Source organism: Macrobrachium rosenbergii, chromosome 51 (genome assembly GCF_040412425.1).
Source record: "Macrobrachium rosenbergii isolate ZJJX-2024 chromosome 51, ASM4041242v1, whole genome shotgun sequence".
NCBI lineage: Eukaryota > Metazoa > Arthropoda > Malacostraca > Decapoda > Palaemonidae > Macrobrachium > Macrobrachium rosenbergii.
This window is the reverse complement of record NC_089791.1, coordinates 52,587,135-52,612,155: the sequence shown is the minus strand read 5'-3', so window position 1 is coordinate 52,612,155 and position 25,021 is coordinate 52,587,135. Positions and strand designations below refer to the sequence as shown.

General features: G+C 38.5%; 1 protein-coding gene and 1 long non-coding RNA gene across 4 annotated transcripts in view; both read left to right on the top strand.

Annotated features, from left to right (window-relative positions):
• Nucleotides 1-6,890, top strand: part of LOC136833406 (kinase suppressor of Ras 2-like) — a 94,538-nt gene extending 87,648 nt beyond the window's left edge. For all 3 annotated transcript variants that reach the window (XM_067095507.1, XM_067095508.1, XM_067095509.1), the window contains 2 exons: nucleotides 2,149-2,361; nucleotides 3,113-6,890. In XM_067095507.1, the coding sequence (XP_066951608.1) occupies nucleotides 2,149-2,361; nucleotides 3,113-3,274 (375 nt within the window). In that variant the 3' untranslated portion in view covers nucleotides 3,275-6,890. The remainder of the gene's footprint in view (nucleotides 1-2,148; nucleotides 2,362-3,112) is intronic.
• Nucleotides 6,891-13,918: 7,028 nt separating this feature from the next.
• LOC136833553 (uncharacterized) overlaps nucleotides 13,919-25,021 on the top strand; it is a 33,261-nt gene continuing 22,158 nt past the window's right edge. Inside the window, exon 1 of the long non-coding RNA XR_010851503.1 lies at nucleotides 13,919-14,088. This is a non-coding gene — a long non-coding RNA (uncharacterized lncRNA). The remainder of the gene's footprint in view (nucleotides 14,089-25,021) is intronic.

Here is a 25,021-nt window from a genome sequence, read left to right as displayed (position 1 = left end):
AAGGGATGCTGGTGCTATTGTTGTCCTTTTGTTGTTGGAGGGGTCCTTTAGTAGTGACTGGAGGCATGTACAGCTCTGATTTACAACAAGCTTTCTTAGGCTAAGGAAGAGGAAACTCTCAAGGGTATTGTTACCCAGATTCCCCTTTTTAAAAAAAAGTATGTATTGTATTGTTCAATTCTGTTGCCAGGCTCATTTAATGACTTGTGTGACAGCAGACTCTTCAAAAAGGGTCCCAACAGATAGGGGAAGAAAGCAATAGGGAGGTTTTATTGGGGAGCGAAATGGAGCCCACAATGCTGACTTTCACGCCTTAATGCGACACTCCAGAAAGTTATAGAGTGCTTCCAATAGTGTCCACGTAAGTGTCTTGGCTACTGCAGTGAACATTGTTCTTGTTTCCCAGTCATCAAAAAATTCTGAAATTCTGTCTTCACATGATTGATTGTTTCAAAAGTGAAGAAACAGAAGGCTGATGCCTCCCAGAGAGGTTATTGGTTCTGTAAAATTGTTGTTGTATTTTCCATTAAACTGGATAAAAGTTGCTTCTGTGGCTTTCATTGATATGGTTGCTTCTATTTGGCTTTCAGTGCTATATTATTCTGAATTCCTACAAAAGGAAGGACCATGCGCCATTCAGTATTGGGAAAGGCCACTCTGTCCCAAAGTTCCATATGCTTAACCTCAATCAGTTTGCCTTTCATAAATGAGGTATTTTCCATCTGGTGAAAGGATGCTTATTGAGGTGTCTTGCCAAGGGTTATCAGTATCATTCTCAGGGGCAGATATTGATGCCCATACTACATTTTGATTTGAGGTTTTATTGTCCGACCTGGTCTCAGTTGTTGCTAGTCTGGGAGAGAGTGGGCTGTCTCTTATTATCCATTCTGATTTCAATGAGGGATCTAGACAACAGATTAAACTTCTTTTTGGGCTTGGGTTTTTTATTACCCTGTTCCCATGGCCTAAGATGTTTGGTAAGAATCCTATCTCTGCCTGAGCAGACTGTGCAGCCTCTCAATCCTCTAGTTTAAAGGATGAGAAATTTTACATATCACACCTGAATTCATCATGGGAATCATGGGTAGCATCTCTATGCTGATACTCAGTAGCAAGTCCTCAAAGGATTTACGCTCTCTTGGGGTCATCCTTGATGCTGTTCATGGTATCCTCCTGGAATTCTGAAAGTATGGCAAGTGGAATTTTTTCCATCAGGTAAGCCTGCATGAACTGATGAGCCAAGGCAGTCATATCACCACTGCCTGGCAGTATAGAAAGTACAGCAAGTGAATTTCTTATTAGGGAAGCCTGCATGAACTAATGAGCCAAGGCAATTATATACTGTAATTTTCCTATCAGGGGAACCTGCATGAACTGATTGAGCCAAGGCAGTCGTATCACAGCTGCCTGGCAGTATAGATAAGAATAGCATGCTGAATTTTGTCAGGGAACCCTGCGTGAAGTATGGGCCAAGGCAGTTGTATCACCACTGCCTGGCAGTACAGAGAGTACAGCAAGCTGAATTACTTATTAGGGAAGCCTGCATGAACTGATGAGCCAAGATAGTTGTATCATCACTGCCTGGCAGTATAGAAAGTACAGTCGACCTCCGCCTATTCGTGGTTCTAGATTCACGGCTTCTCCTATTCGTGGATTTTTCTGTGGAACCTATATCCACATTATTTGCGGAAAATATGCCTATTTGGGGAATTTTTCAGAGAAATTTTCACTAATTACTGTATTTCCATATTATTTTCGTGACTAAATACATTTTTCATGATAAAACTAGTAAAATAGGCAGGTATAAGCATTTTTAAAGGGGCCTTTTGGTGTTTGAACTATCAAAATAGGCAGTTATAAGCCTTTTTAGAGGGGTGTTAAGTATTTGCAGATTTTAGCTATTTGCGCCGGGTTGTGGCCCCAGCAAATCCTGGGGATTGACTGTACAGCAAGAAGAATTTTCCTATTAGGGAAGTCTGCATGAATTGATTGAGCCAAGGCAGTCATATCACCACTGCCTGGCAGCATAGAAGTCCAGGATATATCACTACCTTTGTTATTTGTGTAATTTTTATTTGTATATTAAGTACGTATTCTGTACTTAGAATCATCCTGTAATCTCTCAGTAATGATTAATCAATTTTGCAGATGATGAGAACTGTGCAAGTCAGCCCTCCTCAGGTGACTGTAATGGCTCCACCAACTCAGCAGTCAGATGTGTACATGTATGGGACTCTTCTTTACGAGCTTTTTGCAGAGGCCTCTCCCTTTGCTACCCAAAACCCTCATGCTGTGATCTTCCAGGTCGGTACATGCAGAAGACCATCAACAGCAGAACTTCAGTGCACCCAGAATCTCAAGGTTGGTTTTGTCTGGAAATACACCTTTGTTACCTAGTGATCCATTCTGATATCCCTGCTTTTAGAATGCTATGCTACTTATATGTTACACCGTGGACCAAGATGCTCGAGTACAGCACTTGCCAGTATTATTTCATCACCTTACAGATGCATTAACAAGAGCAGAGCTCTCTGAAGTAACAAGTTTTGCTTCCTTTTTTTTATTTAACAACTGTGACCAATTCCGTTACCCCCAAACCCAAGAAATTTCATTATCATTAATGTCATGGTCACTCTGTAAAGGTTACACTAAGATTATTTTTCAAATTAGCAAATTGGTTTTCCTGACAGTACAAGGTACTTTACTTGCAATGACTTGTAACCTGCTTTTTCAGGTTTTTTGCCATGTTTCTATAAACTCTGTTAAGGAACTTTCGATTGAAAATTGCTGAAATCCTGAATGGCAAATTCATTATAAAATGAATTCAGCAAAACCCAGTGGCCTGTGAATACTCTTGTAGGCTCTGGGCTTATGTTTCCTCTCAATAAGTGTTATTTTTTAGTAGCATACTTTATTAGCAATGACCAAATTTCTTATGCTTATATCTACAAGAATTATTTTGGGAAGGTTCTTAATGTCACAGTAAAAAAAAAAAATTCCCATTTTTTAGCATTACGGTATTGCCAAATTTGTTAAGTACATTACATTGTAGTTTGTTATTCTTTATGTATTATTCTTTATTTTTTTAAACAGAATATCTTTCCTTTACCAGACGCTGATCAGTGAGTGCTGGGATGGAGAGGCAGCCCAGCGTCCAGTGTTTCCTGACATTCTTAAAACTCTTCAGCAGACACTTTCCCTCCATCGAGCCCATTCCACTTCGGAACCTGAAAGGCTCAACAGAATAGGGGTTTCTAATAGGCTAACTTGCTGACAGGACCTAGGGAGGCCGCCTGCTCCTGGTCGCTCCCTAACTGAAGAAATTATCAAGGATTCATTCAAAGGAGAGCCACTGATGAAGCTCTTATAGGACATAACAAGAAAATGTGGTGAAGTTCCCTCTAAAAGGGCCAGTAGTGATCTCTTATACTGTCTACCTGATCTCATAATTACTGTTACGCTGGTGGTTAAGGATACGTGTAATTAAATGTATGTGTTTTCATTTTTATACCATTTCAAGTGTAAGAATTAGTGGCTTGTCACACTGACTGTGAGTGAAAATGTTTTTCATTGTAAGGACTGGTGTCAGTAGTTCATCGCTTAAAAGAGTGTGCAATAAGACAAATAGCTTTAAGGAAATTGTATGAGAAACCACACCAGTGACAATTATCACTTCACACAGAAACGATATTGCCTCTCCCCACAGCAAGAAAAAATCCCTTCCTATGATTAAGTTTTTATATAGTCAGTGACCTCTAAATAAGAAAATATTTGTTTTCCAAATATGGCCAAAGGAAGTAAAAGAAACCTACTTACCTCATCTACTCAGCACCTTATGTCAAATAGGGTACAGCTAGTCTTGGATTCTGGGGCTAAATGTGTAAAGGTTTTCTGGTGTTCTGAAATTCATATGAGTTCCTCTCCTTTAACAAAATTGACTCATAGTTAGATTAGAGAATAAAAAGCGAGAAGTCCTTTACATGTAAAACCCAGGTATTAGAATTTAGATATTTTATTCAACTTTTACCAAAGTCTAGTTACAGGTACTCTTTTTATCCTATCCTACATAGAAGGGAGAAATTTTAGTCTCCTCTATATCATACTCCGTCTTCCACCAGCTCAAGGCTCATCCAAAACGATAACAAATAGAAGTAAAGGATAAAAAGGTGATTTTTGGTACCAGTTCCTAAACCACTTGAAGGCTGCTTATGTACTGAAGATGGGAATGGGAGGCTTTAGAGGAAGGTTTCCAAAAAGCTGTTTCAGGTGATTTGGCAGCGGGGTACCTCAAAAGAATCCCAGTACTCCTAAAAACCGGCCGTTAGAAAGTTAAGACTCTTAAGGTAAACTATAACAAGATAATGGTTCAGGGCATCTACATTCTCTACTTTAATGGTAGTGATTATAATTTGTAGCTGGTCCTAATAGGCAAATTAGTTAAAAGACGTTATGACAAGTTAGCCATGAAGGTGATGATTGAGAATTCTTCTTTTCAATTCCTGTACTCTTAATGGTGGCATTAAAAGACGATGCTAGTTAGCTATCATCTTTCTTATATGTATTTAGATTATGTTTTTCGAAGAGTGACATAATGATTACATTGATATAATGTTTTTCTCATTTAAAAAAATTATCACTGGAAAATACACTACACCATTGAAACCCATTTGGTATATAAAATAAAATTGTAATCTCAGCTTAGTCAGTAGCTGATGTTCTTCATGCACAGAGTACTCGTATAACTTCTGTGTTTGTTCTGTGATGAAACTGGACATCTCCTCATTCCTTTATTTTCCTTTGATGTATAATAAACTATGGAATTATTGAAACTCCAAAAATACTGTAAATTGTTTTGATTGAAGCTAAGAAACCACTTTATGTTTTGCTCAAAAAATGGTACAGTATTTGGAAGTACAGTACTGTACTTGCTTCTCAGTTATGTAATGCTGCTCTTCAATAAAAATACTGAAATTCTTTGAATTAATAGTTTAATGATAGTAAATTGCTTTTGTTTGTGAATGGTTGCAGAGGTGTCAGCAATTAATCCAAGTTTGTTTCAATAATGTAATAATGAAGCGTGCATAACAAAATTTTACTTGTCAGATTTTCTTTGCATTGCTCTTATAAGCTTGGAATGTAGTTGATATATTTTAATGACGAACTGAAATGAGAAGTATATTCAAATGTAAGGAAAATTCTGTTTTTTTTAAGATGTCAGTATTCAGCTGTAAGAATAATTCTGTTGTTTTAAGAAGTCAATAAAAGTTATGTCTTAGTTTACATTGGGAAGCATGGGTATTTACATATCCTCCATTTGTGTAGGAGATTTTCAGTATTGTCTTTGAAATCGATCTCATTTTATTTCCTTCTTAATACATGCAAGAAATACAGATTTTTCAGATTTTCCTGAGTCTTGTTTTTAATGGAGGTGCATTTCCACTGTCTTTACTTTTAATATCTTATAATACTGTAGCCAATAACTTGAGTTAGTAACAGTTTGAGTTAATGTGACTCATTCTGACATAAAATGATACTCTTTCTCTTGCTATCTTTAATGTGTTTTTGGACACAATATTTTTGTTACTGTAGTAGAAAAATCATGAGCTTATTGCCTGGGTCAGTAAAAACATCTCTGAATTTATTCCTTACGTTGTTCCTAGAGAAAGGAATCTTCAGACTCAGTGAAGCAGTGGCCTTGGTTCTTCTAGAACACAGCTGGTTAACCAAAGAATTGTGATTAGTAGAGTGATTCATATCAATGGCCCTAGAAATTAGTGGTGGACCTAGAATCATGTTACAATTGCACTCCAGTTTCACAGAGTTTCATCTATCATGGGACACAGTGTTAAGAAAGTTAATTTATTGAAAGTGTTACTCAAGGTATGGTAAATGTACAGTATAAGGAAGACTTGAGAAAGTTTATTTGCAAAAGTATTTTTTATATTTTGTAGTGAAAATTCTTGTCAAACTCACAAATGGTGATAAAAGAGAAGAATCAGACATAACATGTCAATCCAGGGCCCAAATTCTACAGAGGTCATAGTGTGATTTTTATAATTGTTCTCCTTTGGTTATGTGGTATTTGTACATGCAGTCTTTATAGCTTATACATGATATAGATAGATATACATACATAGCAGATATATACAAATATATATTTTTTTCACCTGTCTCCTATATACTACTGCTAATGTGTGAAACATCCTTACTAATTGCCTGATGGTTTAGAATGTTAGATAGATCTGTTTTCATGTTGACAATAAAGAAACAAAATATATGGTGCGATGTATAATAGTGTGTAAGCATTTTTCCTGTTTATTTTCTATTGTACATAGAGAATAAATAGATGTTTGATATATTATAGATCTTCTAGCGACTATTTCTTTACAGGTTAGAAATGAGAATGGTATCACAAGTCATTGTCAGGGGTTTGGTCAGTTTAGTTTCTACCCACAAACTGTTTTATATATGTCATAGTCATTCGTGTTAATCATTACATCAGTGTCATTTATGATTTTCTGGTTGTTATTTACCCTCATTAGATGTATCCTATATTTATTATAAAATATTCATATACCCAGTGTCTCTGCGATTGAATTTCTTGCATCTGGACTAGGCACGCCTTTGGGACTTGTGTATCGAAATGCAACTACAGAGTAATGTGGTGTCATGCTTTATCAGAAGTTTACGCAGAGGGTCATTTTATTTTCCATTTTTGAAATTTACAGGTCATGGATGGATGAATATTTATAGCATTTGTACTGTAATTTCATATCCAATCAGTGCCATTTCTAGATTGAAAACAATGCTCTACAAAATCCTAAAAATGCTATATATGCTGTACATTGTGTTAAGTAAAGAAGAGTTTGCTGTATGGTGAGAAAAATTTACATAGAAAAGCTCTTCTTATAAAATAGCAAAAATGACCACATTGGAAGTATTTGAAAGTTAACAGACAAGACAAATGACATACTCCAAAGCATCCACTGTCAAACACTAGTTTATATTCAGGGTCCACAAGATGAGTTCTTATGTTAATTTGATCCTGTTTGGTGTTTTATGATCATAGAAATAAATACAGCTTGATACGTTATAATATCAAGCCAATTTTTCATCTAGTGCAGCTGTTTCAACTCTTTTATGACTGTGACTCAAAGAAGAGGAGAAAATTTGAACATTTCCAATAATAATCTCTCTCCTGTAGGGGGTAGTGTTGTCAGTCAGTGCACTGTAGGCACTACTTTGGGTTCTTTGCAGCATCCCTTTGGCCCCTAGCTGCAACCCTTTTCATTCCTTTTACTATGCCTCCTTTTAAATTCTCTTCCTTTACCTAACTTTTCACCCCTTCCTAACAATTGTTACTTCATTTATTTCCAGCGCTAAATGACCTCATAGGTCCTAGCACTTGGCTTTTGCTCAAATTTTATATTCCAGTTCTAACTAATAACATTCTCTCTCTCTCTCTCTCTCTCTCTCTCTCTCTCTCTCTCTCTCTATGCATAGGACTACAAGACTCCAGTTTTATATTGTCCACAGTCACACAAGAATCACAGTTGCATTACTGTACCTGACTGGACAGATAACCATGTCAGGGAATGGCCAAATAGTTGCGTCTTAGACTCTTCAGATACCATTGAGGGCAACAGAACTTTGTGCATTAATTCATTAATTCAGTCTCTTGTCATAACATAGAAATTGGATATTGTGTCAGTCTGAAATACTAGACCCAGCTGTTCAAGGCCATCATGAAATATACATTAAGGTTGTGAAATCTTTGTATATAACAGATAATTGTGCTCCCCAGTTTAACAGAATATAAAATCCCTTGACAATCTCCATATCGTGTGGGTAACACGTTAGGCATTATACATTAATACATTATGTGACATAATGTTAAAATGTATGAAATTCTATATTTTCTTATTGTTGTAATTATTTGTACTCAGTGTAATAATGACAGTGTTGTGTAGTAGTTTCCTATGAGACGAATGAGGATGAATGTGTTGTGCAAGTCCTCAGAATGTTTTCTGCGGCAAAGCAATAGAATGGCTTCATAGTTATTAATCAAGATCAATTTTGAGAGTTATTCGCATGTTGATAGATTTATATACAATATATGATATACTGTATTTGCACTGAATAACTATATATACAGCAGTACATTTATAAAGGGCTAAAGCAACATACCTATATTGTTTTGTTCTTCAGTTGTCTCTCTGCCTCATGTACATTGTTTTTGTTATGCCAGTTATGCTTAATATTCAGTATAATAATGTCACATTCCAAATTATGGAAGCCTTATAAACCCTGATTATGGTAGTGAGTTCAGTTCCAAACACACACCCATACATTATGTATAGTTACGATTGATAGTATACAGGATATGATATACTGTATATAAGATTTTTACAAGGCTTAATGAAAGATATAGTGGAGAGTCAAATAATTGAGGCCATATACCCTTCGAACCAAAGGTAATTTCATCAAAACCCAGAATTTTGACCTCAAAAAAAAATGCGAGCCCTAATCAAACTTTTGGGTTTTAAGATGGAGGAATTGCGAATAAAAGTTAACTTTTTTTACAAGCAATATGTAAAGAATGTGAGGTGTAGAGTATGTGTGTTTTACCCTAACTCTTTCAACTGTTGAACTTTTAAGATATCTTGCTACTACATCCATTCCTATATTATATTTTTCTATAGTCATGTTTTTATTTACTATAGAAAGAGTCTCTGTTTTCTAGTGAGTTACAAAGAGAAAAATAGTATTTATGTGTTAGCATGGGAGCAGACAAGACTTGATTTAAAATAACTCGAAATTCTGAGAGAGTTTATCATTAAGAGTGTTAAAAAGTCCTGAAAATGACTCTGGGAGAAATTGGAATGCAGTAAGCTCTTTTTTGGTGAAAGATTAGCTAGAGTCCAAAATATTCAAAGAAGACTCAGTATTTCAGACTTCTACAGCCAGAGAGGTTATCAAGCAGCTCATCCTAACCTAGCTTATAGTTATGAAACTGTGCCTCCTTATAGGTTAGCAAGGCTCTTTTAACTTTCCTGAACATACTTGAAGTCTTAATCGACCTAAGATGTAATTTATAATGTGCAGACTAATCCTTTGTGCACCAGCTTAAGGCGTTTAGTGGTTCACATTTTTCCTGAGCAGATATTATTTTAAGGAGAAATTTTAAAATTTTGATACTTGATATTGTTTACTGCATACCCATTTCTTTCTGTCCCCATTATTTATATATATATATATATATATATATATATATATATATATATATATATATATATATATATATATATATATATATATATATATATATACACATATATATACACATATATATATATGTATATATACTGTATATATATATATAATTTGAAAATAAGTTACAAGAGCATCTTAATCCACAAACTGACAATAATATTAATATGGATGACCAGTTAAGAGATGTACTCGAGTTAATTGTAACATCAATTTGAAATTAAATGTAACCATGCAAAACGGGATAATGGTGTTGTGCTCTCTTGTCTATACTCAGTGTTCTGCAGGTATGTCAATAAAGTTGTATTTTGTCTATAACTTGCCTTTGAATGTGGAACCTACCCACCTTTGAAGGAGGCCACTTCTAAATCAAACTTTGACCCTGCTTGCAGCGTCTCTCCAGGCCCTAGCTGCAACCACTTTCATTCCCTTGACCGTACCTCCGTTCATATTCTCTTTCTTCCATCTTACCTTCCACCTTCTCCTAACAATGGTGTCATAGTGCAACTGCGATGGGTTTTTTTACTCCTGTTACTCCTTCAAAACCTTTCTACTCAAAATTTCCCTTGGATCAGCGCAGAATGACCTCATCAACGGTCCCAGCGCTTGGCCTTTGGCCTGAATTTTAAATTCCATTGCATTCCAGAATTGTGACCCCACGTACCTGAATAGTAAACACTGATAGGACTGTGAACTGGAAAGAAATGTACAAATAAAAGTAAAAAAAAGTGGCGTGAGTAGGACTTAGCATATGTAACAGTGTTGTGGGTACAAATAAAATAACTTAGATTGAATTTCTGCAAGATAAGGCAGTGTTGATAGTTACATCGAATATTTTAATACCTAATATTTTTTTTCAAAGATGTTGGGAATTAGAAATGCTTTTATGTGTGACTACGCGTCACTCCCCCCAAACCTTTTATTTTCACACCAAAGCGCAAATTTATTTGCTAATAAAACAATTACTCTCCGGAATTTGGATCTAGCAGACGTATGGCAGTCTGAGAAACACTAAAATTTCGAGAGATGCGTTTTCAGCAAATCAAAGTGTTAGGTGAAATTTCCTTGATCAAAAAGTAATTTTTTAAATTGCTAGATATTGTGGAGATGCCCATCCCTATTAAGGGGTTCTGCAACCGTGTTTTAATTGTGTTCATAGTTTCACTGTATTCTTGGTTCTCAGAGGCTACCCTTGCCTGGTTCTTGGACTAAAAAAAAAAAGAAAATTGTCTTGATATTCATCAATATATTCATTATTTTATCACTAATTATATTTTTTTTTTTGGCAAATACGTTATTTCCAATCGCAAATTGAATACGCGTACTGAGCCGCAGTTGCTTAAGATGAATGCTTGCACTGCAGTGTCCATTCAGGCGAGTTAGATTAAGGTTGTTACGCTCCGTGGTTTGTGGTACTAAAACTGTTCATTTCCTTACCATACTTTGATAAGGGGGAAGTAAACAATATCCTTCAGTGAGAAGTTGTGCTTCTTAGCAAAATGGAAAGACTAGATATCACCGCTGCAGAAGAAATACTCCCTGTCAAAGCAACAAGTTCATCCTTGTTATGTGAGTACCTCTTGTAATGACTGCCCTTTTTTTTCTTATTGGAAAAGGGATTAAGAAAAGAAGGACGTGATACTGTACGTGCCTCTTATATACTGAAAGTTATATAAATAATGTAAAGTTATAAGGCAGGTGACAACCAAAGTATCTTGAATTTTGCCAAAGTAACCTATTTGGAATATTTTGAATGAGGTGGGCAGTCAGGCTGAGAAACAGAGAGAAATAAAGGAGTGCTATTCGCTCTGGAATTTAGATACGTTCAGTTAAAGGAATTAAAAAAAAAATTCGAAGCTCGTGAGGCAGAAATCTTGCTAGATATTAATTACAATTATTAGCTGGCATTGCTGAGATTCTTTTTAGATTGTTGGAATTGTTGGGTAATTAAGGTAAAAGTCGGCCTAGAATTCCAATATATAAATAAAAAAACGGAAGACTTGAAGTCTACGCGAAAGAAATCATTTGATCTCTCTCTCTCTCTCTCTCTCTCTCTCTCTCTCTCTCTCTCTCTCTCTCTCTCTCTCTCTCTCTCTCTCTCTCTCAGTGAAAAATATATCACCACCGGTAGATCCCGATGAGGGGAAAAAACAAATCAAAGCTATTCAATATACATTTATTGACTTTTAAGTGTTAATCGTAATCTTACGTTGTATGTTGCCTTGCCAATTTAAATACCAGCTCCTTGTAGTAGTAAACTCTTAATGAATGTTTCTTCGTTTTGTAAGTCATGTAAACGAACAGTTGAGCTGGGCGATTTTTTTTTTAGCCTTTATTAGTGCAGGGCGACATTTGAGGTAACAACACCCACAGACTGACAATTCCCTCACTATATCTTAAGCCGTGAGGTTTCTGAATCAGGATAAATATCTTGACGAATTTAAAAAAATATCCGTTAAGTTATATTTAAAGCACAACAGCGTTCTATCTATAATTATATATCCTTTATTTAATGTTATTTTATTATTGTCATCTCTGATTTTTAAAATGCGATACATTCTCAACCGTATGTATAGCCAGAATATGAGTGACAAAAATCTTAGTGGAATTTATTATTTTCACTAAGACAAGAGAGAAAACTAGTCGTTTCTACAGAGGGAAGGCAACTAATACTTTCTCAAGTTTATTTTGGTAATTATAACATTTTTTGTTTAATATTATTAGATAAAGACGATAGATTCTTCGTGCAGTTTCATATACAGACTTAGTTACCAGGTATTATTTTCTGTTTATTCTGTAGTTTGTTTGAGTACCAATAGATGTCCTTTGCGTCTACTTTCCTGGTCTCTGCACTTCATACACTATGCTTATAGAGTGAAGTCCTTCAATGTTAGGCTAATATTAATACTGTCAAGGCGAATAATTACTGCCAACGAATATAGCAATCAGGACACTGCTTTTCTTTCTAGTTGATAATAACAAGATGCACTTTGGTGTTAAATCTGTAAAATAATATTGTTGCTTGTTACAATGTAATGCAGTGAAGCGCATGCCTGTGTCAAGAGATGGGCCAGTTTTTTTTATACAGATGTCAAGTTATTACAACCAAAGTTATACTCACTACATGCACAACACACGCACACACACACACACACACACACACACACACACACACACACACACACATATATATATATATATATATATATATATATATATATATATAATATATATACTCATAACAGGGATGGCTCCCAAGAATGGTCATACCAACAGTCACTGCCATATTCGCACTGGGATACGAATATGGTGAAACCCTCTTCTTTCTGTATTTCCTATTATATTTTGTAACTTCTCCCCAACGAACTCTGTATTCTTTTGAAGCTCGAATTTCAGGTCAGTGGTACATTGCAGGCTTGTTCCATGTGACGGGGCTCATCCCCTGAATAAAGATAATTATAATAACCTGGAGGAGCAGATATTCAGTGCTCATTGTGGTCTGAAGGTTTCAACAAGCTTTCAATGGTGTATTCGTGAAAATCACAGGCTTTTAAATATAGAGGGCATGTCCCATCTGGGCAGAAAATCTTTAAATTCTTTGCTGTAGGCTCATCGATGAATTAATATCAGATTCCATGAAGTGAGGCGAGAACAATTTGATTATCACTTTTTTAAAATTAAAGATATTATTTAAAAAATGTTGTTTGTTTTAAATCATTATTGCCTCTCATGTTTGCACTGTAATAATGTTCGCGCCATCGTCCCCTGAACAGTATAACCAATTTTTTTTATCATGAACCTTAGTATAATTCTTAATTACCAACATGCTAAGAAATAAGCACCCTCAGTGATTAATTGTATACTATATAATCCAATTTTGTCTAAGTTACCAATGGATCAAATTTTATATTGCTTATTTATAAAATAAAGACAATGGATCTTTTAACTTAGTTTGCCTTTGAGTTGCCAATGAATGCATTCTTTAAAATTTTTACACTAGTTCCTTTAGCAACTAATAGATGCCTCTACTAGTTACTTTGACGTCGATAAGTAAGGGTTAGCGAAATTCTGTTTATTAACCAATAGCTCTTATAAGTTACCTTTGCTTTAGCGTTTATGAATCACGACTTCCCAGGAGAATGAGCAATTGTTACAGGTGGTAAAATATGTGACCTCTCTCTATTCATTATTCAGTTCGTTGATGTATTCAGCTTTTTAGTAACAAACATAATCATTTGTAAAGCCTTACTTTGGGTCTTACAAGGCTAGTGAATTATGCCAAGAGAAAACGTTAAGTTCAAGAAGAGCAGATTGCCACTTTCTTGAATAATTTGAAAAGAAAATGTATAACACAGACTATGCTTCATGCTGAGTAGATATTCAATGTGTAACTCACATAGCTTCAGCATCCGTAAGACGAAAGTTAACATAGTTAATGATTTTATTAGGTATAAAAATAGTTTTTAAAGAATGTATGTCGGGCGTTATAATGGAGGAAGCAGTTAGAATATGACAAATGATCTCCAGAAACAGGGCCGAAAAGATGAAGGGTGTAGAAGGTGAGCAGTTGTAAAGGTACAGGTTTTTAACCTTCCTTAAATCCACCCTGAGAGCTCTACCTCACATCTGAACCAGTTTAACCAAACCGTGAGCCTGTCAGTTAGTGTGTGAGCAGAGCAACCTTTATTATTTTCACCCGTTTGCTGTGACTGTCATTTAAAGGTTGAATTGAAACCGTTGAAGCATAAAATCGTAACTGGATAGAAGAATAGCAGCTGGATATGGAAAACCCGAACGTAAATAGGAGATACTGCAAAGGTAAGAAATCATCTTTTAGTCAGAGGAACGTGTCTAGGCTAGTAGACTCATATCTCACTCTACAGTATGTAACTTAACCGAACTCATCATCTTCGGAGATACACTACCCAACATTTTACTGTTGGTGCGTGGTGAGGCCTACTCGTCTCAGGTTGCTTAGGGTAGTTCTGGTCATTGATAGAATTGAACAAGAGGAGGTTTAATCTGTGATCAAATGTAAAGAAGACGGCCGCACTAACATGTTTTTAATACAATTTTTCGGCTAAACAGTGTAGAAAAGGGTGTTTAAAATACAGTACAGGTGAGGTACTTGTAGAAATTGACCATGATAATGAGAAGTTCGCCGTCTTTTATCCATATTTTTGCTTTAAACCCGTGGGGGCTAGTATTAAAGACGGGGCCCGGCGAGCTTCCGCCATGTTTAGTATACCAGTCACTCGGGGATTAACGTTAAAGCATAAATAAAACACGGTAAATTTCTCACCATCTCAGTAATTTTCTCAGATTATTACACATGTGCTGCATTATAGACATCCTTTACTGTAGCCTATTGCTTAGCAAAAAAATTATATTAATAAAGGATATCTTAGTGTGGCTACTCCTTGACATTACCAATCTGAGGTATAGGAAAACGATTCGTTCATATCTGATTTATTATATATATATATATATATATATATATATATATATATATATATATATATATATATATATATATTAATTAATAGGTAACCACAAGTTTAAATTGTTTTTCCACCGTTTTTTGCTATTATTGTTATTATCATTATGATATTATTTGGTATTATTTTATAAGTTGCCAATACACACTATGAAATTGTAACCTACAGTTTTGAAAAGAGCTCTTCATTCTCGCCATTTTGAACCCCATAAAAACTATGCTTAAATGATAAATAAAAAATTAATCAAATTACGACTTATAAGGTAAGACAACACTAATACCGGTCCCCCACCTTCATAGCTAATACGGCAAAATTATAATCAGTCAACATCCCTACTAAGGGATTCAGAGCCAATGAAACACGGTTTTTCGGCAACAACTTTTTATCAAAGCATTGGATAAAGGTGAAAGTTGGCAAGTGTATATTTTATAACCAACCTAATTTTTGCAAATATTATTTATTACCAAAGTTTGATAGTTTTGATATTTATAGAGTGAAATAAAGTCGCTGATGCTAGAACGGAGAAAATCAAAGACAAGGATCCTAAAACATTTCTTGACGTAAACATAATATGACGTCATGAGGCTCTGCCCATCCACCAGGTTTGTGGTGAATGGATATGCTTGCACAGTCTAGGCTTCAACAAATTCGATAATGGCCAGCAGGATATGAAATTTTCCCTTTGGGTGCAAGACTGCATTTGTGCTACGGCTTTCCACTTTGTACACAAGCGAGAAGACCCGTGGCAAGATTACTGTAGCGTGAATAGGTAATTATTTTGATAGTGGGTAATAGTTACTTGGCCACCCCAGAAGTGTGGGGAGGAGCTGTTAGACAATTACCTCTTTTTGAGGAGGAGTGCTGGAAGTCGGGCAATATCCATGAGAGCATAGAACCAGTCATCATTGACATCGCTAGCAACGATGAGGACGGAGATGACCTCTTCCTTGAGAGTGACGATGAAGATATTTTGTAAATAAATTATGTAAAGCGTTAGACATTTTATTTGTACATCTAAAACATATTTATTAAAACATAATGATTATAACAATATGTTCCTCATTCAAACTGATTTCAATATATTTTCATTTCCATGCATATCAATATAAACTGTGTTACATTTGATTGATATTAAGTAAATAATAGTTTGCCCTCAGAATCTTGACTCCTACCAATACCTTTTATTTGCAGCGAGAATACGAGTGCTGTTTGGGGTGCTATATGATATATATAAAACAAAAAAATAGCAATGGGTTACATTAACTGAAATAAAACAAAGGCGTTCACCTTTAAGCTTCTGACAATTGAGGGAAAGGAGGTATCCTTGCTTTTCATTTGAATTCTACTTCTAGTGGCCGCTCCTGACTTGCTGCAAATAGAAGGCTACAGTGTCGAAACCTGAGGTAAAACAAAATAGATTGTGTTTTTGTATTCCCGCCCTGAATAGATGTAGATCTAACAAATAAGCTATAGACTGGTTCATTATGTGATGAATTACATACACTGAATTATTTGTAAAGTAGAAACAATACGAATATCAAGAAAATGGAATAATTCCAAGCTAACAACTTAGTCCCAACAACTGCTGTGGAAGTTGCGATGAAACCTAATAATAATAATAATAATAATAAAATAATAATAATAATAATAATAATATAATAATAAGGTCTTATTAAAGGATGGCTGTATTATGCGAATTTATCTTATACTCGTACAGTATCTTTTTTTATTTTCCTTATAATTCGCTTTTCGGGCTCAGCGATGTTGCTCAGCAACTGGCCGATATTCATATTGGAAAAAGGATAGTGTGTGGAATGCGGGAAGTCTTTTATTGAAATAAATATTCAATCAGAAATCCTTCGTCGTCTGGATTCAGGTTCTACATCAGGTACTGTCGACATGTTTCGACCAGCTTGTTGGTCAGGGTGACCAACGAGCTGGTCGAAACATGTCGACGGCACCTGAAATAGAACCTGAATCCAGACGACGAAGGACTTCAAATTGGATATTTCAATAAAAGACTTCCCGCATTCGACACACTATCCTTTTTCCAATTTGAATATCGGCCAGTTGCTGAGCAACATCGCTGAGCCCGAAAAGCGAATTATAAGGAAAATAGAAAAGATACTGTATAAGATAAATTCGCATAATACAGCCATCCTTTTTAATAAGACCTGTTTAAGAGAGGGTCTGTTCTCTTCATAATGATAATAATAATAATAGTAATAATAATAAAATTATTGAGAATGATAATGCGATCAAGGGGACGATGACAAATCCTGCTTGCCATCGCTGATATCGCTGAAGCCTGGGATGGGTAGTAATATCCAAGGCCAAGAGAGATAAGGTCTACCCAATTGGGTGCAGTCGCCTCCCACCTGGGGTAACTATGTAGGCGATGACGTATCTTAGAGGTACCTGCTTATTACGGCAATTAACCTGCTGACACAGTAAGGAGGTAGACAAAGCTCCACCTGCATGGGGGATTTTGGGGGAAGTGAGCAGACCTCCTCCTGGCCTTGCTAATATCAATTAGTGAATATGTCATCGGCAAGTGTTCAGAGCCATAGTGAAGAGACGTTTTCCCCATGTGAAAACTTCTCTTCACTGTGGGTGGAACCTCATGAGGTCATAGGTTAACGTCACTATTGTGTTCAAAACCCTTACCTGCAATTTTGATGGCCCTAGCATAGGAAACGCACTTTTACTCTGATAAGTACCAGAACTACTGAACTTACAGTAGGTACTAAATAATACTTGCAAAAATTAGGTAGGGTTATGAAATGTACACTTGCCAACTTTCATCTTTATCTGATGCTTTGATAAAACGGTGTTGCCGAAAAGCCGTGTTTCATCGGCTCTGAATCCCTTAGCTGGTTGGCGCCCTGTCATTCCCTAACTAATTTTGCACGGTTTTTTCGTGCAAAAATAGTTGGCTGGAGTCTTATTGGCAACTTGTCAAATTTTACCTATTCTTTTACTAAACGATTCAGTAGGAATTTCAGCTACATTGGAATATTCAACATGCTTCCTCATAGCTTAGGTTAGGAAGCATCCCTTTTTTTTGGTGAAATTTAGCTGGTCCGAGGGTTGAAAAACCAGGGTTGGGTATAACTTTCTGACAGGTTTTTTTTTTTTTAGAATTTTCCATTATTACTAGAATGCCATTATTCCCATTATTATAATTCTCACTTTTATATAAGGAACTTACCCAGTAATTACATAGCTATTAGTTTCTTTTAACCAGCAGCTCAAAATTTTGTAATTGCGGGTCCACTAGTTTGTTATGGTTATGGCAACATGCCTCGCTCGCTTTCGGGTGTAAGAGAAGGCACAACATAGCAAAGAGCTTCAATTTGTTTCTGCCGGCTGTGGTTGAAGGACTGTGGTTGGCAGCAGCTCGAATTTTGGGATTTATACTTTGCTGTTGTTTGACTTATCATCAGTTGGTGAAGTATTTAATTTCATAGCCTCTCGGCATAATTAATATGGTGTTAGGCGAATTTTGATCGTTGATTGCCCGTTTTTGGGACTTGTATTAGACTTTTCTAGGATGCCTGACACTAGTAGTGCTAGCATTAGGTATTGCAGCAAAGGCTGCAATACTAGACTAACTAAACAACCTTACAACTCACACATTGTTTATATTCCATGTAGGGGACAAACATGTTCAGTAAATTTATGTTGTGCGGAGTGTAATGACTGGGATATTACTGGGATATTAATAAGTGGAAGACTTTAGATGCACATATCAAGAAACTAGCTACAGATAGGAAGAGGAAAGCTATGGCTAGGGAATCTAGTAAAGCTTTAGCTAGTCAGGATTCATCCGCTAAGTCAGATGCAATTGCTCCTGTAATTTCTTCCGATCCCATTCCATCTCCTCCACCTGTGCAACCCTCTCGTTTCCGACCCCAACACCATTGTCAGTCTGGAGTCGAAAATCGACACTCGCTTCAAGTTAATAGGCGCCCCATGGCACCCAGTGCAAGTGCAGTGGTAGTGGAGGAGGTGGCGGTTCGGCCCACCGATTCTCCTAGGCCAAGGTCCCTGACATAACCCCCAGCACCTGGAAGGAGTCAAACTGGCAACCTAAGGGAGGTCGGTGGGGTCTGCCCCCGAGCAGTCACCCCCTCAGTTCAGTCTGTTGATGAATCCCAGACTGCAACCAAAGGCCGTTGGAAAGGCCTTCAAGTGAGCACTCACTGTATGTCCTCCAGCTCTGAGGATTTGAGTCCCAGATACACACGGCGGTATGCGGACAAGTCATGCCTGCTGAAGCGGCGTGCAGTGGAGTTTGAAGTTTCTTCCCCTGTTTCTTGCAAGAAGTCACTGGGATAGCCCTGAACAATTCTCTTCTGCTTCTTCTGACGACGATCGTAATTTGGCGCCTAGGCGCCTTGTGGCACGGAGATGTTCTTTGTCGTATAAAGGAGCTACTGCATGGCTCGTTGCTCCTCCAAGAACTGGAAATAACAGCTGCTCTGGGTCCTCCTCAGGTTGGGAACCGCCCCCCGAGCCAATGGCGACCCCTCCTCAGCGGAAAAAGTCTACAGGGAGACCCTGGTAGTCCTGAGGGAACTCGTCGCAGAGAACAGGGACGACTTAGGGACACAAAGGCTCTGTGACAGGATTGGAAAGTTTGCCCCCTACCAAAGGACATTCACTGACAGGATGCCCCCCCCCTTTCATGCCCCCCCGGGCTATCCTCTACCACCCACATCTTCGTCAGGGACGACGCCGTGCACCCACCCTTAACTAGACCCTACAGAGGACCTTTCCTTGTACTGGAAAGGAACAAGAAGGCATTCCGAGTAGTTGTTCACGAGCGGGAAGACTGGATATCTGTAGATCGTCTCAAACCCACATTCCTGGAGGAGGCTGTCGGGGGCGGTCCCCAAAGCCTCCCGCAGGGTGTGGCACCCCCTCGGACAGCCTCGTGCACAGGAAAGAGGCGTGGACGTCCCCGGAAGATCCAGGAACCAGACAGGAAGGCACCCCAACAAACTGCTCCAGAGGGTGCTGAGGAAGGCAACCACCCTCTCCAGTTGACATCGAGGAAGCGAGGCCCCCTTTGTCGCCCCAGCAGATACCTGCTTTGATCAGATGTTACCTCCATCGTGTGGGGGGGGAGGAGTATTGTAAAGTCCCTGCCCAACATGTTATCTATAGTGAACATCCCATTTTCTGCGGTGCCTTCACATCTGTAAAGTCCCCGCTCAACGGGTTTTCTCTAGTGAATCTCCTGTTTTCTATGGTGTCTTCTACCGTGACCTTAGCTCGGGAGACCTAGCCATGTTTTATGTAAATGTGCATTTATTACTTATCATTTGTGCCCGTTTGTACTGTACATATGTCAGAGCGCTGTTGTGTCTAATCTGTTAATTTTATTTGTCACGTTATCTGTATTTACCTGTCCTGTTTCACATTGAGAACAATTGACCTCGAGTCACCTGTATGTCATTGTATGTCTTTGTACTGACGTCCGCACGCTGCTTTATAAGCGGCCTGCTCCCTAAATAAACTAGCAGTCAATGTCTACCTGCTCTCTCTTTTGCACCCTCTCGCAGTGGTGACCCCGGAGTGGTTCCCGGAGCCATTAACGGACCCAAATGGCGACTTAGTCTTGGCCCAATGAACTACCCCACGCCCCTAATGGACCAACTATGGCGCTTTAACAAAGCATTCGGGTGGACCGACCCTCGTCGGCAGATCACTGGCGTCATTAGCGGACCCACGGCGCTCCCAGCGTGTATTGACGCAAGTGTAACTCACCTCGGTGTGAGTGCAGAGGAGCATGGACACAACATTCCCTTCCATATAAATAACCATGAACTTCGTGGGTCTGATATCTCCCTTGCACAAACCCACTGCCCTCCCCCCACCCCGAGGCTCGCGGCGCTCCTCCACGCTGGTACCCACTCCGCGCACGCTGCCCTTCCTGACGGACCGACCAAAGTCCGCCCTCGCCATAAAGCTGCTGCCGTTCACACAGCAACCCATCATCATGGCTCTACAGGGTCGAGGGCCAGTTCAGGTTGGCAGGACTCACCAATGAAGTGCTGCAGGCGGACATCGTAATCAACGCCCTTCTGGAGGAGGTTTCCAGGAAGATCACCCTGTGGGTGTCTGCCACAAGTCCTGCCACCTACCAAAAGCTGTATTGTAAAGTCCCTGCTCAATGGGTTTTCTCTAGTGAACCTCCCGTTTTCTACGGTTCCTTCTACCGTGACCTTAGTTCGGGAGACCTAGCCACGTTTTATTTATGTAAATGTGCATTTATTACTTACTCATTTGTGCCTGTTTGTATTGTACATGTGTCAGAGCATTGTTGTGTCTAATCTGTTAATTTTATTTGTCACGTTATATGTATTTACCTGTCCTGTTTCACACTGAGAACAATTGACCTCGAGTCACCTGTATGTCATAGTATGTCTTTGTACTGATGTCCGCACGCCGCTTTATAAGTGGCCTGCTCCCTTAATAAACTAGCAGTCAATGTCTACCTGCTCTCTCTTTTGCACCCTCTCACACATCGACCTAGGGTCGACCAGAACGTATGTTTATCACCATAATTGTAAATTGTATATTTATTGGCTTTCCAAATGATCATGCTTTATGTACATGTAACGATGTATGTATATTTATTGTCTTTCCAAATGATTATGCTTTATGTACATGTAACGAAGTATTTATGTTATGCATCAGACATTATTGATCACTATGTTTCTTATATGAACCTGTCCTGTTTTTGTGAAAAGTGGTTTGACCTCAGGTGCCTGTAAATCTTTGTACCCAGCGGTCTCAGCGAAATGCGCAGAGCGTCCACCCCTCTGTATCAACCGCTTTGCGATCAATAAATAAACACATCCATACTGCTAAAAACCTTGAAGAGTAGCAGAAACTGCCCACTCAAAGAGAGAAATCAAGAAAAACATTGAGCTTCATGAATTAGGCCCCCCCAAGACATATGCTGGCGACCTCAGCAGCCTTAAGAGAGTAGGGATGCAAAATCAGCAGCCGCAATCAGGAAGACACGCCAATCTGAAGGAGAACAAGCACCCTGGGGCCTGAACTGTTCAAGATAAACTTTACAGTCCTCCCTGCAAGCAAAGAAAGCATGCACTGCTCAACAGCTAAGGCTTGCAGCCCAAGAGGCAATCAGGAAAACTGCAGCCACAAATGAATATTTTACAGATGGATCAGTAGATCTCAGCATCCCAGCAGCAGCAACAGCAGGTCCACTCAACAACCCTCAAAGGATGCTGGGGGGCTCTCCAGCAATGCCTCCACTCTACAAACTGAACTGATTGCCATTGCAAAAGCTCTGAAGACTCTCAGCATAGGCAAGGAAACACAACAATTCCTGCTGACTCAAAGGAGCACAAAGCTATAACAAAGGAAAGCAAGGAGAAAACATCAGACTTCTATCAAGCATATGGGCAGTGGCCTCACACCAAAACAGGAACAGGGAAATAACATTAAACTGGATTCCAGGCCATGTGGGAATCCAAGAAAACTGAAAAGCTTAGATCTAGCAAAAAGTGGGTTGCTACACACCAACGTTAGTATCAAAATCAGCCCCTCACTCACACAACTGAAAAACAAGGCAGCAACACCTTGCCAACTACAGGAAGAAAACAAAGTCAGAAGAGCTGTTTCGGTGGTTCAAAAAACCGCCAAGTGGTACATAGACACTGTAAACCTAAAACCACAATATAACCAAGACATGTCCACGAGGGCTGAGTCATAATCCATCGGCTAAGGCTGGGATACCTGTGCACATGGCAAAAATAGTAGACAATCCTCAACCATGCAAGTACTGTGAAACAATCCCAGAAAAGACCTGGAACACTACCTTCTTGACTGTACAGAAACAAGAACAGCTAAGAACAAGTTAAGGAAGGTAATGAAAGAACAGCTACCCAAATAACAGCACATACTGACAAACATCCATGAATTTGCAGGCTCCTATGCTCCTACCCCACCACCAAGATAACTCAGAATCATACCTTAAACCACCCACCCTCCTTTCCCCTATTCTTAAATCAGACTCAACAGACTCTGAATTCCAGACAACAAATAAAAAAATCCATACCATTCATCTCCTAAATACACTGACTTTTTGAAATCACCCTCCCTATCATTCCATCCATCACAATCAATACCAACAAATACACAAAACACATACAGACACAAGAATTAGGGACGGACAAGATATGGCTTTGGATCACCGCAACTAGCATACTAGCTACCTGCCTACTAGCTCAATTCTTTTTTTCCATCTGGTGACTCTCCCACTAGCCAACACTCACTGCTATCGTACTTTTTATCCTCATCTGATGGGTGCCTTAGGGTTCAAAGGTTGCAACCTTGCCTGTTAAACCTTTTCATTTCAAATTTTCACCCCCACCAAAATCACTTTCATGTATCATAATAAAGTTTTCCATTAACCCACCCATCTGGCTGAACTCATCATCAACATAGAAGATTACAGGCTGCTCTAGAAGCAAAAGAGGCCGTGCTGGCCTAAGGCCAGCTAAATCTAAAACAACAACAACATCAATAAACTAGCAGTACTTGTCTTCCTGCTGTTATTTCGCACCTCTCTCAAACCATCACTCGTTGGATGTTCTGGATGCTCGCTGATACTGACCATCTGGTTCGAAGGACCAAATGTCTCGAATTTTTCCCCACGACTGGGAGGGTTCTAAGTTCCGGATGGTATGGGACTAGGATGATCAGGCCTGAAGGGCACCATCAGCAAACATCGAAGCGAAGGTCCATCAAGGTCAGGCAGGGCTTTACAATTTTATTTAAAAAATAAACTTTAAATTTATCTGCATTAACACACAAGGACCACGCGGTCGGGTACAGGACAACTCTGAAAAAATTAAAAAATATGGCTTCTGGAAGTTAATTTTTATACAAAGCTCACTTCGAAATAAGCAGGCTATACTTTAACCAAATGTTAACTACATCAAGCCTCGGATGGCAAAAATGTGAGGGGATTAATTTAGCATAAAGGAACCGGCTCTTGACTATAAAATTAACAGGATTAATTTAGCATATTAAAGGAACCGGCTCTTGACTATAAAATTAACAATTTGGCTGGGGAGGTGACGACCTGGAGAGTGCAGGTACGGCAGATAATTGCATATTTCATAAGAATCGTTCCAGATAGTGGAAACAAGCATGAAATTTTGCACAAGTGCTCTTTTTAAAGTTCCCTATCAGAAAAAGGGCGCTGGCCACGCAAAAATTTAATATGGCGGCCAAATTCCAAGATGGCGGCCAGTATCGACAGTTTTGGCTAATTTTTCACTAGAATGGCATGTATTTGCTTCTAGCAATATGGTAAAGCTCTTCCATACTATTTCTTGTGAATATTATGTTTCTGTAGCTTCCCAGTACAGTTTACCTTTAAATATAGAGGGGGCTATATGGCTGCCAGAAAAGGTAGAAACAATAATTATAATGAGAAATAATGCCCGTTCAACAATTATCGTTTTAAGCATGGATCTTGGTTTCTGTGGTTTTAGATCCTAATGAGGCCATCTCTTTCGAATAACTCATCAATTTTGAAGGAAAATTAATAAATGTAAAAGAGTGTATGTCTGCACACAACCAGGGCACACTGGTGACATCACTGCTGTGTAACTCAGCATGGGGTTCAGTGCCAGCTAATCCAGCTTTACTAATCCTGTAGTCTTAGACTAGTAGTTGTAGTATAGTTTAGTTTAGTGTCCCAAATGCTTTCTAACAGCCCCAGACCAGCTATAGTTAGATAGCCGCACCTGAATAGACAGGATGTGCCCAGCGGGGAGAGCCGAGCCAAGGGTATGGGGCTGTACATGATGGTTCATGTACTTACCCGGATGGTGTACAGATCACACGGGGACTTAAATGGCACTGGATGAATGATCGGGCTAGGTGTAGGAGACCGAACCTAGTTGAATCCCATACAGGAATGTGTGCTTTGTTTAAGGTGGTAAAGGATAACCCCTCGGCCTTAATCAAAAGTGAAATCATGGCAGAATGTGATGCCAATCCAATATTGAGCAGTAGAAAAACAAACTGGAGTTTGTGTTGTCTTTGTCAGAAGGACAAAAGAGGTGAGCACTTGACATCACCTCCAAGTCATCATGTCCTAGACCATGATGGGTACACAATGCTGGCAGGAACATTCCCATGTTCAGTGAAATTAATGAAATGCCACTGATAATGGATCCAGCAAGGCTGGATGAAGGTGA